This window comes from Macrotis lagotis, chromosome 1, assembly GCF_037893015.1.
Source record: "Macrotis lagotis isolate mMagLag1 chromosome 1, bilby.v1.9.chrom.fasta, whole genome shotgun sequence".
NCBI lineage: Eukaryota > Metazoa > Chordata > Mammalia > Peramelemorphia > Peramelidae > Macrotis > Macrotis lagotis.
Genome location: NC_133658.1, coordinates 454884057 through 454900109, shown reverse-complemented (window position 1 = coordinate 454900109; position 16053 = coordinate 454884057). Strand labels below are relative to the sequence as shown.

General features: G+C 33.7%; 1 protein-coding gene across 1 annotated transcript; it reads right to left on the bottom strand.

Moving 5' to 3' along the window:
- Nucleotides 1-4146: 4146 nt before the first annotated feature.
- On the bottom strand, nt 4147-14899 carry LOC141506599 (leukocyte cell-derived chemotaxin-2-like). The gene is made up of 4 exons (XM_074213505.1): nt 14634-14899; nt 13219-13315; nt 10895-11040; nt 4147-4462 (listed from the first exon to the last, which is right to left on the bottom strand). Exons 1-4 carry the CDS (start codon nt 14677-14679, stop codon nt 4296-4298), a joined length of 456 nt encoding a protein of 151 aa, XP_074069606.1. The 5' UTR covers nt 14680-14899; the 3' UTR covers nt 4147-4295.
- Between the last annotated feature and the right edge of the window lie 1154 nt (nt 14900-16053).

The following is a 16053-nucleotide window of genomic DNA, read 5'->3' as shown; positions in this document are numbered from 1 at the left end:
CATTTCCTTTTCTAGCTCATTTTATAGATGATAAACTGAAGCAAAAATGACTGAGGAACTTGCCTGGGATCATACAGCTAGTAAGTGTTTTAGGCCAAACTGAACTCAAGAAGATGAGCCTTTTTGATTCCACGTGCAAACAGAGATATTCACTGCACTATCAAGCTCCCAACCAACTAGTGCCTATTATCCATTTTTTATAGCAAATATTTTAAAATTGATGACTGATGATAGATTTCCTGAAACCAAATAAAAAATTTGGAGATTTCCAATTCAGATCTTGCTAAGTCAGATGTTAATTAAAGGAATTTTCACATATTTGTTTTATATATATATATATATATATATATATATATATATATATATATCTTATATTTATCTCCTTATTAGAAGCAAATTATAGTTAGAATTCATTTGTATTAAGCTATCTTTCTTAGTCTCTTAAATAACATCACTATCACTATCCTCCTAACTTTCAAATTCCCTCAGAAATCAATTTGAGAGGCAGTTAGGTGGCACATGGGATAGAGCACCAGCCCTGGAGTCAGGAGTACCTGAATTCAAATCCGGCCTCAGACACTTAATAATTACCTAGCTGTGTGGCCTTGGGCAAGTCATTTAACCCCATTTGCCTTGCAAAAACCTAAAAAAAATTAATTTGAAAATGTAAACACTGATCCAGAAATCTTTGTTCAACTTACTGGTTGAAATCAAGGTAGCAAAAAATCATTACCTTCTCTATAACCATTTGATTGTCTTTTCTCTTAGGGAATTAATGTGCTGGGTGATTAGAATATCTCCCTATGTTAAATTCTTTTACCAGTTGGTTATTTTTATTTTTAATGGAGTTCATTTATTCAGTCAATTTTTCTATACTTTTCCTGCATGACCCTCTTTAAGCTCTTCCATGAGGTTTTGGATTTGAATCCAATTCATAAACTTGTTTGAGACTTCCCATGTAGGTAATTTGTCAGTGCATTCTTCTGAGATAGCATTTTTTTCATCTCTATCTTAATAGGAGCTTTCTATGTTAGCATTCTTTTGGGGTTTTTTGCTCATTTTGATAGTTAAGCTCTGCTCCTGGGGCATAGGGAGTATAGTACAAAGCTTTCTGTGTAGGAGTTGGGGTCTGATTCCTAGCTCATTTGTGCCAAGATGCTACCTATGCAGCCCAGGTGTTGCCTATGCAGAGTTTATGTCCTCTTTTATGCCCAGGTTCTGTCTATGTGGTGGTTTGTTCCCAACTCAGTCCTGTCTGTTGTCCCAGTGTTCCCAGGGCAACTCTCTGTTGGCCTACTATGTAGCTGCCAGGACTTGAGCCACCATCTAGCTGGTGGGACTCTGGCTGCCATCTATCTGCCGTGACCAGGGTTGCACTGGGATTGGAAGTCTCCTGCTGGCTTTTCCAGTTCTCCTGTCTAGCTGGGCTTTACTTCCCCTTCTCCCCAGAAAAGACAGACCTTCACTGAAGATCCTCTATGACATCTACAATTAAGAATTTGTTTAGTTCTATTTATTTTTTGGTAGGATCTGTAGCTTTAATGTCTGTGTAGACTTCATTTCACTTTGTGTAGGGAAAAGCTCCAGGAGCATGCTAACTTCATGCCACCACATTGGCTCTGCCCCTGGAAGTCCTCTGAACACCTCCCTCTGAAAAGTGGTCAAAAAAGAAAGGAATATTTTCCAGTTACATCACCTTCAGAATCATAACTGTCCCTTGTTTTAGTCATTAAATTAGCAAGAAAGAAAAATATTTATAATACAGTGAAAGAAAATGAATATAGTGATATAAGAAACAATCAATCGCAAATCCTTCTGACCTGCATTCTGAGGGGCTACTTACTTCACTTACAGAAAATATGAAGAGCATTTATGTCAAAAAGGAGCATAAAATCTGACTACACATAACAAAGAACTCTAATGGTAAAGGATATGTAAACACTCAATTAAAGGAACAGTTAGAATAAGGGCATATTGGAATGAATAATAAATTTTCACAAAGTGGCCAGTAGGAGTTTATCTTTATTGTTTATTGAATTATTGAATTTCTAGCAGTTGGTAGTAATTACATAGAGCATTAAATGAAAGAATCAGTCATTAACTCCATGAAGTTTTGTGAGGATTAGCAAACTCCTGCTTTTCACTAGGTTTATTTGCAAATAATTTGGAGCAATATGAATTGTTTTAAAATAAAATCATTTTCCTTTCAAAATATGATTTTAAATGGCTTGCTCTCATTTTAAAGATTATTTGATTGCTTCTTGGGATGATTTTTTTTCTATAAATGCAGTTCTTTTTTTCATTTTTATGTTGTATCAATAGGAAACAGCTTTCCATACATAGTACAACATTTCATATAATTCTGCACTCTAGGCATATGGATCACTTATATATTTATATATTAAACATATTTAATAACACAGTTAATTATCATGGAAAAGGGAACTAGCTAGGGAAGTCCTCAGCTTTGTCTCTGTAGGTACCTGAAATGGAAAGGAAAATTATTGCTTTTTTATAATACTATGAAAATTGAACAAGGGCTTTAAATTTTTCATCCTTTCTCTTTCTTCAATCTTTCCCTTTCTGGTTAATCTTTACTTTTGGATTATGAGAATATCCAGACCATTCCCATTCTTCTATTAACCATGCTGTATTATTACATGATCATCCTGTATTAAAATAGGCTAGACTTTGCCAGTCTGAGGGGAGTTGACCTCAGTTAAAAAAAAATGTTGTGCTACCTTTCAGACCAGAGAGCAAAGTTATATATCCTTGATTTACTTGAGTTCAACAACTGATCAAGAATTCATAGCCCTGGGGCAGCTAGGTGGTGGAGTGGATAGAGCACTGGTCCTGGAGTCAGGAGGACCTGAGTTCAAATCTATTCCCTGCAAAAAATAAAAAAAGAATTCATAACCTAGCAAAGAATCTTAAGCTAGAGTTGTTCCTCATGCCTCACTCTTTTTTAAAATTTTTTTTTATTTATTTAAGGCAATGGAATTAAGTGACTTGCCCAAGGCCACACAGCTAGGCAATTCTTAAATGTCTGAGGCTGGATTTGAACTCAGGTCCTCCTGACTCTGGAACCAGTGCTCTATCCACTGCACCACCTAGCTAACCTACACAGGTTTTTGTTTTTTGGTTTTGTAAAAATACTAGAATGGTTTACCATTTCCTTCTCCAGTGCATCACCTTTTTGCCAGAACTCTCCACTTTCTTGTGTAAATGTTGTCTTGTGTAACTCTGTACAGCATTGTTCATAGCTTCATTGAACTACTCAAGCCCTTTAACATGAAAAGGAAGTGATCCAGGAGGGATCAGGGGTGGGGTAGTATGGCTAGAAAGCCTGTAACCTCCACTTAAGTTGGCATAGTGTTAAGATGCTAGCTATAAGAATAAGGAAAAAATCATTGTCAATTCAAAAACATATTGAAGTCTATAGAAGCACAAAATCAGGCACTTACTGTTACCATTAGTCATCAATGTTTATGTGATGTTACCTCTATAGGGAGTCATTCACTTGACCCAGGAGTATTAAAAAAAATAGAAAATTTTGTTTCTATTCTTGAACTTATAGTCTAACAATGAAGAGAGAAATTATATATATATATATATATATACACACACAAACATTTTATATATACATATGTATTTATATCACTCTCTATATATAACACATGATAAATCTAGTGCAGCTTAACAACATGTTCAAATTAAACTCAGAAATGAAAAGAACTTTGCTTATAATCTCTTTATTCACAAATAAATGTAGAGGTAGGTAGGAAACTAATTTCTATCAACAAAGCAGAAAAGCAATGCTTCAATGAATAAAGGTTTATTTGTCCCACTTCAGGAACCAGGGGAATCCTGGTAAGTCGACTGTATTTTTGTTTTGTTTCTGTTTACTATTAATCAAAATTATTATGATCTGAGGATTTTATCAAAAGGATTTTTTGCCTTCTTTCCTTTCTGTAAGTATATTGTGAAGGAATAATGTTATGAGTGATCATTAATGTAATGAGGAATGAAACTAGAAATTAAGAAAGAATACAAAATAAAGGAATCTAATAATTTTTAAATTAAATAAATAAAATCCTGATGCAAGCCTTTGGGGAGAGGGGTTGATAAATATCGATACCAAACCAATTGCATTAACTTAGTTTATTTCAGATTTTCATTGACAAAATAGGCATTAGAAATATAATTTGTAGTAAAAATATCAAAGAATAAATCAATAAAGTGATAGATTACAATTTAAAATTTTAGAAAAGTGAAAGTGTAAGTCATACTTTCATTCACAGATAAGGAGTAGGGTCACTGAGGTCACAATTTTGAATATGTATATGAGATGTTATTTTCGGATAAACCTTCTGCAGAGGCAACAAGTTTCCAAGTTTCTCTCCCTTCTTGATATTACCCTTATATTTAGTAGCTTTAACATAGAACATTTTGATACAAAAACCTAAAAAAAGGGGAGGAAGAAAAGAAAAAAAATTACTCATTATTCTGTTTTTGTCCAGCATACCAACTGAAATCTGTTTCAAAACTGAAATTTGGGAGTCTTCCTCATTTATCTGAACCTCATTTCAATGGAATGATTCAGGAATATGGTATCTGTTCAGCTGACTAATTTATCTGATTATTTGAAGTTAAACTAAATACACTTTTTGTATAAAAGTTTGTTCTTATCTTTCTAGAATAAACTAATAGATACATAGTTTCCATAGGAAAAACATAGAAGATGGAGTACATTAGTAAAATTTTGAATGTTACTTTTAATTGCATTTATGGTAATTGTACATATTCAGAGAATGGTATATAGGGAACTGGGCTGATCATAATTATACCATGGCTATTCTAGGATTTTATGGATGGTAATCTCTGAAAGCTAATGGAAAATGGGAAACGTCTCACAAGATTGAATAAGGGCAACTGCTGCAATGATTTTCAAAAAGAAAGGAGGATAATAATAATAAAAACTATAACAAAGCTCATTTGCTTACACTTCTAAAAATATTTTTAGAAGGATTTTGTTAAAATGTCGGTTAGTGAATACCGAGAAGAAGAGATTACAAAGAGTTGGCATGGTTTTACCAAGAACAGGCCATACAGATATTTAGTTAGGATAAGAGTGTAAAAGGCACTAGAGGAGTTTGTTCAGTCATTTCAGTTATGTCTGACTTTTCATAACTCTTTTGGGGGCGGTTTATTCTCTAAAATCCTCCAACAAAGTTATAAAAAAAATTGCACCAGAAGACATTATTAATTAAAAAATTTGTAGAAAAGGAACAACTTATTCCATCAGTGAATCCTTGACTATATAAAAGGAATGGGCATTTCAGCAGACAAAATTCAAGGGAAGAGGAAGCCAGTACCCCAATTTAGGGCCTACAGTCAGCAAGATCTTGAATCTGACTTTTTTGGAACACCAGGGAAGAAAAACAACTCCTAGGGGTCTGTGCATAGGGTCAATGCTTGGGGAGTTTCTGCATACTTTTAAGAGTCAGAAAACCAGAAGCAATTTGTAGTAGAGCAACAGCAAAAGACAAAGTCATGGCAGCACCCTAGACAACTTGTCCATAAACCCTAACAGGATATAGAGGCATTTAAGGACAGAAAGGACAATTGTTATCAGGGGAGTGGGAGGGTAAGTGGGGAAGGAAAGTCATAAAAAGGCCTGAAGGCAGAGATCAGAGTGTTCTATCTGAGCAGTCATGCTAGGGGAATAACAGAAGAAAATTCAGAACAGCACCAACAGCCTCAGTTAGATTCACATGAGAGAGTCTATGCAAGAAACATCAGAACAATTTAATCTGTCATATCTGTTTGGGATACATTAAGGAAACCATATGGAAATTCCATAATGGAATAAGGAAAAGGAGACAGAGAAGGGTTGAAGACAAAATATAAGTAGGATATTGGAAGATGAGTCCAGGAGTCAGAGATTCCAGCACAGAGTAGGGTCTATTTCTTACCAGTAAAACCTGAACTATAGTAGTCACCATACTTTAGAAGAGATAGCACCAATTAGCATGACCTGATCGATCTATCAAAGAGTATGAGAGGGATAATAGCACAGTGTCTTAGAGATATTTTTACAGAAGAAAACACTGAATATTATGAAGAAATATTAAGTATCATGAGAAAATGAAGATGTAAAGATGGATGAGAGCATTTGTGCAAAGAAAAACCCTTGGGGGGGGGATGCCTGAATAACAAGAGCTCCAAGAGTAGCTAGAAAAAATCAAGGAAAAATTAAAACTAAACAAGATAACAAGATTAGAAAGAAAAAAAATTGGAGGAAAGAAAATAACTTAGAACATAAGGTGGAAATTTTCCCCTATCTAACAGATTCCCTAAAAATAGAACAGGACTCCATGAGATAACAAAAAATATTTCTAAAAAGTCAAAAGATTAAAAAAAAACAAAAAATGTAAGACAAATAATGATGGAGAAAAATAGATCAAGAAGAAATATTTTAAGCATTATCTAAGTCCACAAAAATCATTAGCAAACAAAAAGTTTGGATGCTATTTTCCAAAAATAAAAACAAAATAAGCTAACTAGATATATTAGAACCTGAGGGTAAAATGAAAATTAAAGGCATCAGCTGATTCTTGTCCTTCATTATTGAAGAAGACCAAAATGATATCACTATGTTTGAGAAAAATTACAGTGTGTCCTACTGTGCTGATCAGACCAATAAGAACTCAGAATGCTGTATCATAGGTTGGGCACAAATAGTCCATGTGAACACCTGGGGTGGGTTCATAAACTTTTGGATGCCACATTTCTTTTGAGCTGTTTCAATTCTATCTTCCTCATAGAGTACAGGCCCCTCATTGATGAGGGCATGCCCTGTTGGGTGGTCCTGTGCCATGCTGTACAATCAATTCTAAAGATCTTCAATGAGGCTTTCAGGCGTCCTGGAATCACTTCTTCTGACTCCCTTGTGAGAACTTGCCCTGTGTGAGTCCTCCATAAAATAGTCTTTTTTTGGCAAGTGTACATCTGGCATTCAAACAACATGCCCAGCACATCGTAATTGTACTCTCTGTAGTAATGTTGGAATGCCAGGCAGTTTAGCTCAAGAAAGGACCTCAGTGTCTGGTATCTTTTCCTGCCAGGTGATCTTCAGAATCTTCCCAAGACAATTTAAATGGAAGTGATACAGTTTCCTGACATGGTGCTAGTAGACTGTCCATGTTTCACAGGTATATAGTAATGAGGTCAACATAATAGCCCTGTAGACCTTCAATTTGTTGGTCAGTCTATTACCTCTTCTCTCCCACACTATCTTTTGGAGCCTCCCAAACACTGAGCTAGTTCTGTTATTGTGTCAACCTCATTGACAATGTGTAGCTTCCTGGAAAGGACACTGCCAAGGTCAGTGAACTTGTCCACAGAACTCAAAACTTCTCCCTTTGCTATAATCAGTGGTTCCACATATGAATGGTGTGTTGCTGGCTGATGGAGCACCTGTGTTTTCTTGGTGTTACTTGTTAGATCAAAATGAGCACAAGAAGCAGAGTAGCAGTCCATACTTTGTGGCATCTCAGTTTCAGAGGCTGCATTGAGTGGATCATCATCTGTAAACATAAAATACTGCACCAACATTCCCTCCACTTTGGTCTTGGCTTGTAGCCTTTTCTAGTTGAAGAATTTACCATCAGTCTGGTAGCTGACTTTGTGGCTGTGTTCATGCTCAGTGAAGGCAAACGTTTGATAACATGGCTGAAAACATCATGCTAAAAAAGTATGGGAGCAAGGACACATCCTTGTTTTACTCCATTAGTGACTGAGAAATCTCTAGAGCATCATTCACTATCTAGAACCTGGGCATGCATGCCTTCATGGAACTGATATACAATTCTGATGAACTCTAGGGAACCAAATTTTAACATCATTTTGCATAAATCCTCACAACTGATGATATCAAAGGTCTTGGTCAGATCTAATGTTATATACAGACCTCTATTCTGTTTTGGCATTTTTCCTGGAGTTGTTGGGCAGCAAACACTATATCAACTGTTCCTCTACCCTTTCTGAATCCACACTGGCTCTCAGGGAGGTGACCATCTTCCAGGTGATGGATCAACCTGTTGAGAAGAGGTTATCCCCCAAGAATTCAAGGATACCTCTATCATCCATCTTTATAGAGGAAAAAGGAATAGATTGTCCTGTGACAATCTCAGGGGTATTTCTCTTTTAGTCACTGATGATAAGATTCTTGCCAGAGTCCTCAAAGACATTAACAAATCACTTCCTGAAAGAAAGCTTAAACTAAAAAGCATTGTAATTGTTTAGTCATTCTTAGTATTCAAGTCTTCATGTCTTGGCAAAGATATTGGAATGATTTGCCATTTCCTTTCCTAGTGGATTAAGACAAACAAAAGTTAAATGACTTGCCCAGGGGTCACACAGCTGGTAGATTTCTGAGGCAGTATTTGAACTCAGGACTTCCTGACTCCAGACTCAGCACTCTATCCACTGAACCACCTAACTTAAAAGCCCAGTCTTTTAATCAAAGGAAAAATTACTGTAAGCAGTTGGGGGGGGGGGAGTTAAAAGTACCAAGGAACCTTAATTTGACTCAAAAAGATATTTAGGGGCAGTTTGGTGGATAAAGCACTGACCCTGCTATCAGGAGGACCTGAATTCAAATCTGTTCTCAGATACTTACTAGCTGTGTAACCTTGGATAAGTCACTAAACTCCAAATGCTTCTAAAAGGAAAAGAAAAGAAAAGGATATCTACACTATCTTGCAGAATTTCTGATGAAAACACCAGTTGTAATGCCCTCATAGATATGTAGAGAAACCTAGAAAGGTAAACTGCGGTTGAACCACAGGAAAAGGATTTATAATGCCTTTTCTACTTAATAATGCTTTTATTCTATTGTGTCCTTTGAGAATCTTACTGATTTATAGGTTCATGAGAGATTTATATGAGATTTTAACAGGGGGGAAAAGGGATTAAAAAAATAAAACAGTTAAATTATGAAGAAGAAGAGGAAAGAAATTTACAATTTCTCATAATTGAGATATAGAAGAGGAAAGACATGGAGGAAAGGGTTTGGGAGAAAGCATTTTTAGCTAAACTAAACAATGAAGGAATTCTCTCTCATCTTTCTCTGTCTGTCTCATTCATTCACACACACACATACACACACACAAAAATTTTGGTGTAGAAATAGTTTAAATTCAAGAAAGTTTAACTCAACAGAAGGAGGAAAAGGAAATGGTTGGGGTGGTGGAAAGGCAATCTTGGAGATATGCTGCAAACAAAACAAATAACAGTTTTGCAGTTAGCATTATAAAGTATAAATCTGAAAGAGAGAAAGACAATACAAGAACCAAAAAAGGGGGTCTGGGTATAATGTAGATAGGAAGGGCAATGAAATGGAAGAAGACTGCTTAAATTTGAGATCACTACTGTGAACATTTCTCCTTAATCACCTTAGTCTTCTTTGTAAAGAGAGAGATTGTGGCAAAGAGAAGAAAATAAATAAGATGCTAAGATGAAGGGAAATGTGTAATATACAATCTTAAACCACTATATATTATGATATAATAAATTCTAGATAGATACATGATCCAGACAAAAAAGTTTATATTATATACTTATTAAATGAGTAGGAAGATGAAATCTAACTATTTATAGAGAATGAATTCTTGACCAAACAGAGGTTAGAAAAGATCATGGGATATAAAATAGCAAATTTTTATAACATATTAAAATTTTTTGTACCAACAAACCAATGTGGTTAACATTAGAAAGAAAACAGTCCAAAAAGGGGAAATTTTAGGAGCTCAAACTTCTTGGACAGATCATTCTCATACCACCAACAATATAAAAATGTTATAAATGATAAAAGAAATGTAAATTAAAAGATTAAAAACAAAAGTATAATAACAATTATTGGGGTGACTGCAAAAAGCAAGTCACACTGACATATACAAATAGACTTACAAATTGATCTAATCATTCTGAAAAGCCACCTGGAACTATACTAGCCTCCCAAGTCACAAAACTGTACTTTTTTCTTTGACCTAGCAAATGTCACTGTTAGGAATGTTCCCCAAAGAGACAAAAGGACCCATATATATATAAAAGTATTAATAGCAATACTCTTTGTTGTATGTAGAACTCAAAAGTAAATGGGTTCCCATCAATTAGAGAATGGAGAAAACAAATTATAGTGTATTGATATAATAGAATTCTATTGTATCACCCAATATTATGAAAGGGATGGATTCAGAGAAACCTAGGACTTGTTGGAATTGATGCAGAGTGAAATCATTAGAACCAGAACAATTTATTCAGTGATTACAATAAAGAAAAATGATCATGTCTTAAGAATTGATTACTCTTCCAGAAGACTGATAATGAATCATCCTTTCCACCTCTTGATAGAGAAGGGAAATACCAGAGATGCATAATGATATGAATATGGTTTTTTCAATAAACTATAACCAAAGTTCAGTTCATATTCAATTTTATTCAGTCTTGAAATATTTATTTATAATTGTTAAGCTCATCATCTTTTGAATCATCATTTCTCATAGTTTTTAAGTCATGGATAGTTTCCTTAAAAATATTGAAATTAATGTGGGGAAGGGTAGAAGAGAATAAGTAACACCGACTGCTTGATAGTAAATAGGGTTGACTGTTGAGGGTGGCAAGAGATGTGGTTTCTGGGCCTGTGACTGCTCAGCTGCAATTTAGGAGGGTTAGATATGTAGACCTTTAAAATCCTTTATAGCTTTTAATGATCCTTTTATTCTGTGGCCACTTTGAACTAATAACACCAAACTGAACAGATTTCAAATATGGACTCACTGACTAACTCTGGCCTAAAGGAATATAATATTCTTTGTTATAGTATACTTACCTTCTCCAGTTATCTGAATACCATCATTAATAGCATTATCCTTTTTATAAGGTTTTGCCTGCCTTATAATCTTTCCATTAAAAGGGGCATACACAACTGATCCATCTGGGCATGTCACATCCACCCCATTATGTTTCCTTTTACCTCTAGGAAAAAGAAAAAAGAAAAAAGTAATCTAGATTTTCATTGGTGTCACTGGACCATGTACCCTTTCTCTTGAATATTTCTTAGCATTTTTATACTCTCTTATGATTAAATAGACAGTTAAGTAGAACAGTAGATCAATTTTTGTGCCTACTATCTCTAAAAATTAAAAATCCAGCCTCAAACACTAACTGTGTAATCATGGGCAAATCACTTAATCCTGTTTGTCTCAGGACAAAAAAATACAAATTATACAAAATTTGAAGGAAATGGCAAGCCATTCCTGTATCCATGCCCAAAAGGGGTCATGAAGAGTAGTACCAGACTGAAAAATGACTCATAAAAACATGATATTATAAGTTATTTTTCAGGAGAAATGCTTGTTAACTCTTATGAAATAATATTCTGAATATAATTTAACATTTTAATTGTTTTAATCATCATTGTGAATACCATTCATATAATGCACACAATAATGGAACTACTAAGAAATATAGGATTGATTTGGTTCACTAAATGACTTCAGACTGACGTATCTTTCATATCCTTTCTTTTTGGGTATTCCCCATTGTTATGGTGTCATTTGTTGTATTTCATTTTTTATAATGTGTCTAACTTTACTAGCTCCCCTAAATTTTTAATGGATGTTTTTACTAACAATAAGGGAAAAACTATTTCAGAAAACATTAGAATTTTGTGCAAGGAATAAATGAGATACAAAGAAGGAGTTAAAGGACTTTCAAGAATAAAGTGAATGAATCTTAGTACTATAACTTTGTTACTTATATTTTGGTTATTTATATATTTTTGCTTACTTCCTGATTTTTAATTCTATTGTCAATAGATGAGGCTATCAGATAATGAAATGTTACTGTATTGAAGAAGGAGATAAAGGATGTGTACAAACCTATAACTTATTATTTTGATGGCCAGATACCAAAAATGGTCTATTCTAAAGTGCTTTTGAATTGCAAAAGGTAGAGATATTCTTCTGATCTACATGAAGTTCATCAATCCATTGATTGACAAATATTTAATTTATATATATATGCATATATATTTATACAAGTTATATATGTATATACCAGATATATGTATGTTAATATATATGTATATACCAGATACTATTCTGTATTCTGAGTATATCAGTATAAAAATGAGTTTTTAATATTCCAAAAGTTTGCATTCTACTGTGGGATTGGAGGTGCATAACATCTATAAGTAAATATGATAGTTACAAAATACATTCATAAGTAAATTTAGAATCATTATCTTAATAACTAGCAAGAGCTAGGATAAAAACATTAACCACAGGAGGAATCTAGAAAAGTTTCATGTAGGAGGAAGGCCTTGAAGAGAGTTGGGGTTTCCAAGCTGTTCATCTTATATTTTTATGCCCATAAAATATATCACTGAGGCATCGTAGATAAAATTATGAAGACATAGATTTTACTATCTCTGAAATCCTGGGCAAATTAATTAATCTTTGGGTGCCCCAGGCCTCTTGTCAGTTCTTAGTTACTGAGTCAGAAAAATGTTAATCTGCCTCAATAGGGAGAGTTCATGTAACAGGTGTTACATATTGGGGGGGATCACAAATTCCATATGTATTCCCAGAAATAAAAAATTCTGATATGATCAAAAACTTCAAAGAAGGATCTTATCTATCACTAGTGCTATATCCTAGGGTATTCTACTCTGCACTAAACAAGGCAAAAGGATAATAAACAAATTTCAACTCAAATGTTTCTCTGAATTATCTTTTCCATTATTCTCTTCCCTCTTCCCTGGCAAGATGATCATCTGGTATTCCATCTGGGAATTGTTTCTTGAAATATCTCTCAGGAACAATCTCTAAGATTTAAATTAGAATTTAATTTTTTATTTATTCAGAACTTTAATTTCATTGAGTACAGGGGAAATCTTTGCAATATAGAGTAATAGAGGATTGTTTGAGGGTCACTCAAAAATTATGTTACATTGTTGGGTTCAAACTGTATATAAGTGAGGGGTGGGACTCACACTTGGGTTTTCCTGACTCCCCACTATACTATATTGTCTCTCTTATCTTTCCATTAATCTGTCACAAGAAAGTTAAGACAGACCTGGGGGAAGATTGAGGATAACATGAGAACCAAGTTGGAACTTGAAACTCTTGGCATAAGTTAAACAGATCATACCTGGAAGCACCATAGCTTCCACAGCCATGTATATCACAGCCCCTGATAGTATTTTCATTTTTTCCAGCACACATAATAGCCCAGGGCCCTGCCAAGGCTGAAAAGAAAATGTAAAATATTTAAGTTATTTTTCCTTGACTAGAATGACTAGACATCCTCTTAATCTCCTTCTAGTCCTCCTCTAGTCCTTCCACTAGGCATCCTCTCAATCTCTTTAAATTATATCACTGACTACGTTATTTATATACCTATTTTGCCCCAGTTATTAAAAAATTTAAAATTTTCTATGACACAAAATTCCTATTATTTAATGACACTCAAGATAGTTTCCAGAATATTGATTTACTGATTTTTTCAGAAGCTTGACAATTTAATTTTAACTGTAATATAGGAGTCTTTTTTCAGAATTTGATATTTGATAATAAAGTTCATATTCAAAAATTATTTTGAAATATGAAACTCACTTTAAAACACGACTTTGCTATTATTTATTTAAGATAAATCAAAACAAGTAAGCAAAGTCTGAATGGGGGTGGGAAGAATGTCCTCAATAAGCTAGAAATTTCATCAGCAAAGTTTATTTAGCATTAAATAAACAAGGGGTGGAAATCAAGGAATCTCAGCACCTATATTAACAAAATGAAATAAAGATTATAAAATACTGAAACATTGGAGACATATATTTATTGATTAGTTTTACAAAAATTTACTTTCAATTAAACACATTACTCCTGGTATATTAGTATACAATATATTTGAAATATCCTAGCTAACTTCCACAAAAAGAATAATTATTAAATCCTATTTCCCCTTAAAAGACATGATTTGTTAATACTAGAGACTATTTTATATACATATATAATATATTCTATGCACATAGATACATAAAACATATGCTGAATTTCATAAAATAGTTGAATTTTACAAGACAAATCATAGAACAAAGCCCAATTAATTGATGAGAAATATCTGACCAACTTGTAAAAGCTAACGTTTACTTTTAGAACAAAAGTGTAGATAAAAGGAAACATTGTGAATTCAATGATTTATTTTCCCTTTCTGTCTTAAAAAGACTTTAATCTTTGATCTCAAAATACATTAGTATTTTGTTAGGGATATTCCCAAAACAAATAGAAAAATGTTACTGGACAAAATGTTTCCTGAAACAAAACCAAAAATTCTGCTGATTTCTAATTCTGGTTTTAGTAATTTGAGACCAAAATTAAAGTGATTTTCCTGTTACTTGTATATCACCTTATACTTCTCCTTATCGAACTAAGCTATAGATGAAATTAGCTATAAGCTAACTTTATTTTTACTCAGTACTATTTTGGTTGTCTTCAGGACTTTTAAATCATTCCTTAAAACTGGTTTGAAAACAGGAATAATCTATTGAAGTTTTCATTTTGACTTACCAGTTGAAATGAAAGCAACAAAAATCAGTAGCTTGATGGGAAGCATTTGGTCACTTGTTCTCTGCTGTTATAGTTAGAGTTGTTTAGACTCTCTCAGTCTCTCAATGATATTCAGAGAAGTTTAAAGATGAGTCACTTTATTCTCAGAAATATAGTTGCTTGTTGTTTTAAGGTCTAATATAGTGAGAAAGATGAAAGTGTCTGAAAGAAGAGAAATAAAAAGGTGTTGGAAAGTGCTGGAAGAGTAAAAGAGAAACTGGGTAAAGTGAAGTCTTTTTGAATCAAAAGTGGTTATGTAATTTGTTTGTAGAGCTTAATAAGAACAAAGTCCAAATGAAAGAAAAAAAAGAATTGAAAACGTTAAGGTCATTTTGACATAAATGAGTGAGGAATAAAGAAATGCATTCATGGAACAATGACAGAGCATAGTTGTGTGTGTATAAGGACTTGTTTGTCATATAATTCTTTAATTTTTTTTTAATTTCCTTAATAGCTGGTGTCAATCTCGTATGTTTAAAAGAATTAATTGTAGACATTTTCCAAAGGTCACATTCCCATATTCATTGTATTTACACAATAAAGAATAATTATAGATAAAACATCTTTAGGAGCTAAGTTGTTGTTCCTTGTCCTTCATTCTTTTTTTTTTAGGTTTTTTTTTTTTGCAAGGCAAATGGGGTTAAGTGGCTTGCCCAAGGCCACACAGATAGGTAATTATTAAATGTCTGAGACCGGATTTGAACCCAGGTACTCCTGACTCCAGGGCTGGTGCTTTATCCACTATGCCACCTATATGCTCCATTGTCCTTCATTCTTGAAGAAGACCATGAATCAGGGTCATGCTACCATAACAAGTATGTGAGCTGGATTTGAGTGAGAGGTGCTATGCTAAATTACCAGTCTTTCTCCTCTGGAGTCATCTGGGTCCAATAGTCAGTTATGAATCAGGATTGATCCTAGAAAAGAAAATCAAACAAAAGAAAACTGAATTTTGTCTTTGTTAAGAAGAAAACCAAGGGGGAGGCTAGGTGTCGTAGTGGATAAAGCACCAGCCCTGGAGTCAGGAGTACCTGGGTTCAAATCCGGTCTCAGACACTTAAAACTTACCTAGCTGTGTGGCCGTAGGCAAGCCACTTAACCCCCTTTGCCTTACAAAAAAAAAAGATGTCAAAGATGTCAAAAAAAAAAAGAACAAAACCAGAAGAGAAAATTATTGATGTAGTGGAAGAAATGTAAAGAAGTAAACTAGAGGCTATGACAACTCTGAAGATGAATTATATGCTATATGAGTTTTATGTCTATATATATATATATATGTATACCTGAGTTATATAAGATCAAAGTTAGAATTAAATAACTATTTATTTTTTTACCTATTATGAAAGGAAATAGTGTGAATAAACCTACTTTGATACATTAA